Source organism: Triticum urartu, chromosome 2A (genome assembly GCF_056163025.1).
Source record: "Triticum urartu cultivar PI428250 chromosome 2A, HENAU_Tu73, whole genome shotgun sequence".
NCBI classification, from domain to species: domain Eukaryota; kingdom Viridiplantae; phylum Streptophyta; class Magnoliopsida; order Poales; family Poaceae; genus Triticum; species Triticum urartu.
The window spans coordinates 606,470,926-606,477,281 of NC_141874.1; the positions used below are offsets into that span (position 1 = coordinate 606,470,926).

Sequence of the window (6,356 nt, forward strand, 5' to 3'; positions counted from 1 at the left end):
TGAGCATCACAAGGGACGCCAATGCCTTGCTACGGTGGCAGTTGAGTGCACGAATCAGCCACGGAGTGATAAGAACATCCGGAGGGGTCGAGGTTATCGAGACCCGAGACCCAACCAAGCTTTGATCAACCTCCAAACGCACATTTCAGACAACTGAAAACATATACTACTCCCTCTGTTTCTAACCTTTAAGAAATTTTACTATAGGCTACACACGGAGCAAAATAAATGAATCTATATTCTAAAAGACGTCTATATATATCCGAATGCAGTCTTTATAGTGGAATCTCTAAAAGGATTTATATTTAGGAACAGAGGAGCATGATGCATGCAAAAAGGTGAACATCCCAAAAAAATGGTATTGTCATCAGTCCATACCAACGTTGCCCATGGCAAAGTTAGATTCCTCGGAAGCAAGATCGAAGAAACAAACAGCATTGCATCTTAGATAACTTGGAATGAAGATGAACTCGGACAACGAAGTCAGCAGGGCAGATAGCCCTCCGTGCCACCAACCGCCGTCCCCCTCGCGCGACGCGCACCAACCAGTTCCTGCTTTGCCCACGTCGACTGAGTCCAGCTTCGGCAAAGCCACCACCGCGCGTAGCCACCACCCCCGCTCCGTGCGCTCCCGTGGCGACAGGAGCTCCGTCCGCACCAACCATTTCAGTGGTCAACCTCGCCGTCCAGGTCTACACCAACCCACTCTCTCACACCTACCTACTAGTACACGGCTGCGCCTGCGCTGTCTATTTAATCCCTCCCCTCCCTCCATTCCCCTCCAAGAAGAGCCACAGCTTCATCTGCAGCTACAGCTCCTCTTCAGCACAACCCTTTCTTCAGGACACAGATCAATCCAGATACACATACACCACCTGCCGAGTGCCGACGTCTAGCTGCTAGCTTACTTTCAGAATCCAGATACACACACACCTGCCGGCGTCCGTTGCTGCATATTTCGATGGAGTGCGAGAACGCACACGTTGCCGCCAACGGCGATGGCTTGTGCGTGGCGCAGCCGGCGCGGGCCGACCCACTCAACTGGGGGAAGGCGGCGGAGGAGCTCTCGGGTAGCCATTTGGAGGCGGTGAAGCGGATGGTGGAGGAGTACCGCAAGCCGGTCGTGACGATGGAGGGCGCCAGCCTGACCATCGCGATGGTCGCCGCGGTGGCTGCCGGCAGCGACACCAGAGTGGAGCTGGACGAGTCCGCCCGCGGCCGCGTCAAGGAGAGCAGCGACTGGGTCATGAACAGCATGATGAACGGCACCGACAGTTATGGTGTCACCACCGGCTTCGGCGCCACCTCTCACCGGAGGACCAAGGAGGGCGGCGCTCTCCAGAGAGAGCTCATCCGGTACGAATTAAACCGCCAAAGAAGTTCTACTTCTACTTCCTGTTAAGCACTTCTGTCATGTGTATGAGTTGAGTTTATGGAAGCCTTATTTTTTTTTCGTGTGTTCTTTGCCTCGTCAGATTCCTTAACGCGGGAGCCTTCGGCACCGGCACCGACGGCCACGTTCTGCCTGCCGCAGCGACAAGGGCGGCGATGCTCGTCCGAGTCAATACCTTGCTCCAGGGATACTCAGGGATCCGCTTCGAGATCCTCGAGACGATCGCCACGCTTCTCAACGCCAACGTGACACCTTGCCTGCCGCTCCGGGGCACGATCACCGCTTCGGGTGACCTCGTCCCGCTTTCCTACATCGCCGGCCTGGTCACCGGCCGCCCAAACTCCATGGCGACGGCTCCGGATGGTTCGAAGGTTAATGCTGCGGAGGCATTTAAGATCGCCGGCATCCAGCACGGCTTCTTCGAGCTACAGCCCAAGGAAGGCCTTGCCATGGTGAATGGCACGGCAGTGGGCTCAGGCCTTGCCTCCATGGTGCTTTTCGAGGCAAACGTCCTTAGCCTCCTTGCTGAGGTCTTGTCGGCCGTCTTCTGTGAGGTCATGAACGGCAAGCCGGAGTTCACCGACCACTTGACCCACAAGTTGAAGCACCACCCCGGGCAAATTGAGGCCGCCGCCATCATGGAGCACATCCTTGAAGGCAGCTCCTACATGATGCTCGCGAAGAAGCTCGGTGAGCTTGACCCACTGATGAAGCCAAAGCAAGATAGGTATGCACTCCGCACATCGCCGCAGTGGCTTGGCCCTCAGATTGAGGTCATCCGTGCTGCCACCAAGTCAATCGAGCGGGAGATCAATTCCGTCAACGACAACCCACTCATCGATGTCTCCCGCGGCAAAGCTATCCATGGTGGCAACTTCCAGGGCACGCCCATCGGTGTGTCCATGGACAACACCAGGCTTGCCATTGCAGCGATCGGCAAGCTCATGTTTGCCCAGTTCTCGGAGCTGGTGAATGACTTCTACAACAACGGTCTGCCTTCCAACCTCTCCGGCGGGCGCAACCCAAGCTTGGACTATGGCTTCAAGGGTGCCGAGATTGCCATGGCCTCGTACTGCTCCGAGCTCCAATTCTTAGGCAACCCTGTGACCAACCATGTCCAGAGCGCGGAGCAACACAACCAAGATGTCAACTCTCTTGGTCTCATCTCCTCAAGGAAGACTGCAGAGGCCATTGACATATTGAAGCTCATGTCCTCAACATTCTTGGTCGCGTTGTGCCAGGCTATCGACCTCCGCCACCTTGAGGAGAATGTCAAGAATGCTGTCAAGAGCTGCGTGAAGACAGTGGCTAGGAAGACACTGAGCACTGATAACAATGGCCATCTCCACAACGCACGCTTCTGCGAGAAGGACCTTCTGCTCACAATCGACCGTGAGGCCGTGTTCGCGTACGCAGATGACCCCTGCAGCGCCAACTACCCCCTCATGCAGAAGATGCGTGCAGTTCTCGTGGAGCACGCCTTGGCCAATGGTGAGGCCGAGCGCGACGTTGAGACGTCGGTGTTTGCCAAGCTTGCCATGTTCGAGCAGGAGCTCCGTGCAGTGTTGCCAAAGGAGGTTGAGGCCGCCCGAAGCGCCGTGGAGAATGGCACCGCAGCACAGCAAAACCGTATCGCCGAATGTCGGTCGTACCCGCTCTACCGGTTCGTGCGCAAGGAGCTTGGAACGGAGTACTTGACCGGGGAGAAGACGCGGTCTCCTGGCGAAGAGGTGGACAAGGTGTTCGTTGCCATGAACCAAGGCAAGCACATCGACGCGCTGCTGGAGTGCCTCAAGGAGTGGAACGGCGAGCCCCTGCCTCTCTGCTGAACAGAGTATCAAGAAATGGAAGAGTAGCGTGCTTCAGATTTCAGAAGCCTGCAGTGCTGATACTGTTTTTTCATTGTAATTTCTAAAAGTTGATGTTTGCAACGTTCTTCCAGAGCTTCCAATGCATTCCAGAGCTGCCATGTCATGTGATAAGTTTCTTTGATGTAAGTTATAAAAGGGTACAGTGTGTGATAAGTTTCCATGATAAATATACCGGTTCAAGAAAGTAAAACTCATGCCTTCCAGAGCTGCCAGTGGTAACTCCGTCCTTGCTAGTTCCATCAACACTGTACGAGGCCTTCTCTGAATTCTCAATCTTGCATCTAGTTTTTGCAGTTTCAGTACTCTGCTTACTAAGTTCAGTTTGGACTTTAGTATAATGACCAACACTGTATTATTCACCTATCGTACTACCGCATACGTCTTCATACAATGTTCCGATTATTAAAGTAAGATACAAGAGGAAATGTCACATGAATGAAGATCCTAACACCAAAACCATCCTTAATTTGCTGCTCATCTGAAGATGTCCATAACCAAGGCACATACGTGCACATGAAGTTTCTCTGCGCTCCTGAAGATTGAACTATTTTTCAGTTCTAGTCATACGTAGGCAGGAATATATATGAAGATTGTAAGGTATGTGGCGCGTATTTGTATTCTACTCCTTTTGGCATTCTTTAATCTACACGTATCAACAGCTGTATGTGCGCGTATATTGACTGTCCACCGTATCCTGCCGACGTATGTATAATGTATGGCCGGCTGCACCGGCCGGCCACCGTATCCTGCCAACTAACGCGTTCGTGTTGGATGAAATGAAGGTGTCAACTAGCTGTGTCCTGATCTCGTACTCGATAGGAGAAACAGAAAGCAGTCAAGTAGTCGTCTTCAAACGCGATAGCGTGTCCGAGTTCAGAGTGGGTCGTCGACAGATCGCTGATGTTCTCCCTGCAGATTGCTGATACAACGAGGCCTGACGATTGCGTTGTTGTTATTTGATGCTTGTGTTTTGTTAGGGAACAGGCTTCAGCCAAGCTTTATTATAGGGACTGTCTGTTTGACAGTCGGATGAAAACCAATTTGTCTTCAGTCATATTTTTTTGACCAACCACAACTTGACAAGTGTCCACTGTCCTTATGTATGTTCCTGTCCCAGTTTGTCGCTGTATCTATCCCAGATGCGCTCTACCCTTTAGGCCTTGTTCGGTTCCTTCAGATTTGAAGGGGTTTGGAGGGGATTGAGAGGGATTAAATCCCCCACAAGTCAAAATCCACCTCAATCCCCTCCAATCCTCTCCAATCCCCTTGTGGGAGGAATTAACCGAACAAGCCCTTAATGGGTCTGCAAGAATCACAAACGGGGATCATAGAGAGGGAACAACACAAATACTAAACGGGTCCACCCCTGTTTGAAACCCGATAGACAGAAGAACAGATAACAAACAAGAGGGAGAGACCGAACCAAATAATGCATAAATTGGTGTCGGCCTTTCAAACATTCTGGACTTTATTTTGATCATTTACAGAAGGTTAAATTTTACAAAAACAAAAACATTACTTAAAGCTTGAACAAATAAAGATACATAAGAAAAAAAATTGATAACATAATACTCTCTGCTAATCTGCAGATTTCTTCCTTGAATTGTACTGCTCAACAAACAACAATAACAACAACAACAAAGCCTTTAGTTCCAAATAAGTTGGGGTAGGCTAGAGGTGAAACCCATAAGATCTCGCAACCAACTCATGGCTCTGGCACATGGATAGCAAGCTTCCACGCACCCCTGTCCATAGCTAGCTCTTTGGTGATACTCCAATCCTTCAGGTCTCTCTTAACGGACTCCTCCCATATCAAATTCGGTCTACCCCGCCCTCTCTTGACATTCTCCGCACGCTTTAGCCGTCCTCTATGCACTGGAGCTTCTGGAGGCCTGCGCTGAATATGCCCAAACCATCTCAGACGATGTTGGACAAGCTTCTCCTCAATTGGTGCTACCCCAACTCTATCTCGTATATCATCATTCCGGACTCGATCCTTCCTCGTGTGGCCACACATCCATCTCAACATACGCATCTCCGCCACACCTAACTGTTGAACATGTCGCCTTTTAGTGGGCCAACACTCCGCACCATACAACATTGCGGGTCGAACCGCCGTCCTGTAGAACTTGCCTTTTAGCTTTTGTGGCACTCTCTTGTCACAGAGAATGCCAGAAGCTTGGCGCCACTTCATCCATCCGGCTTTGATTCGATGGTTCACATCTTCATCAATACCCCCATCCTCCTGCAACATTGACCCCAAATACCGAAAGGTGTCCTTCCGAGGTACCACCTGGCCATCAAGGCTAACCTCCTCCTCCTCACACCTAGTAGTACTGAAACCGCACATCATGTACTCGGTTTTAGTTCTACTAAGCCTAAACCCTTTCGATTCCAAGGTTTGTCTCCATAACTCTAACTTCCTATTTACCCCCGTCCGACTATCGTCAACTAGCACCACATCATCCGCAAAGAGCATACACCATGGGATATCTCCTTGTATATCCCTTGTGACCTCATCCATCACCAATGCAAAAGGATAAGGGCTCAAAGCTGACCCCTGATGTATATCTCCTTGAATTGTACTGCTCACTGTTGGAAAATTTCAAAGTTGGAGTAAATGATATATTTTGGAAATTAACTTCAGCATTCAATATTGGGGAAAAACCGTCACTAACTTTGAAAGAGGACCCAACTAAGCAATCCAACACTTTGATAACAAGGTTTCTTAGCATCCTTGAAAAATCTTGGGCTTGTCAGCATTGTTTGCGAGACTGAACAACTCCGACGAGTTTCATGGTCTCAAGACAACAAAAAGAAGAAACAAGGAACTAGACGAGAATATTGCACTGCAAGATGGTGAAAAGCACACTATCAAAATCTCAACCTTCATAGAAAATGAAAAAAACCAATTAATGTGATGAAATAATAGTAAAAGTTAGAAAAAGCACACTGTAAGAAATTCATCAATAGCACTGTAAAAAATCAAACTAAATAATACTCTGACCACAGCCAGAACACACTATAAAATCAGATCATAGGCGCTGTAAACAAAATACTAGGAGCTACCAGAACTTACAATAAATGACACC

The 6,356-nt window shown here is 49.7% G+C and overlaps 1 protein-coding gene across 1 annotated transcript; it reads left to right on the forward strand.

The window, feature by feature from the left end:
* The first annotated feature begins 784 nt into the window (after positions 1 to 784).
* On the forward strand, positions 785 to 3,458 carry LOC125539135 (phenylalanine ammonia-lyase). The gene is made up of 2 exons (XM_048702503.2): positions 785 to 1,356; positions 1,476 to 3,458. The coding sequence occupies exons 1-2, from the start codon at positions 962 to 964 to the stop codon at positions 3,220 to 3,222; spliced, it is 2,142 nt and encodes a 713-aa protein (XP_048558460.1). The 5' UTR covers positions 785 to 961; the 3' UTR covers positions 3,223 to 3,458.
* Positions 3,459 to 6,356: the final 2,898 nt, after the last annotated feature.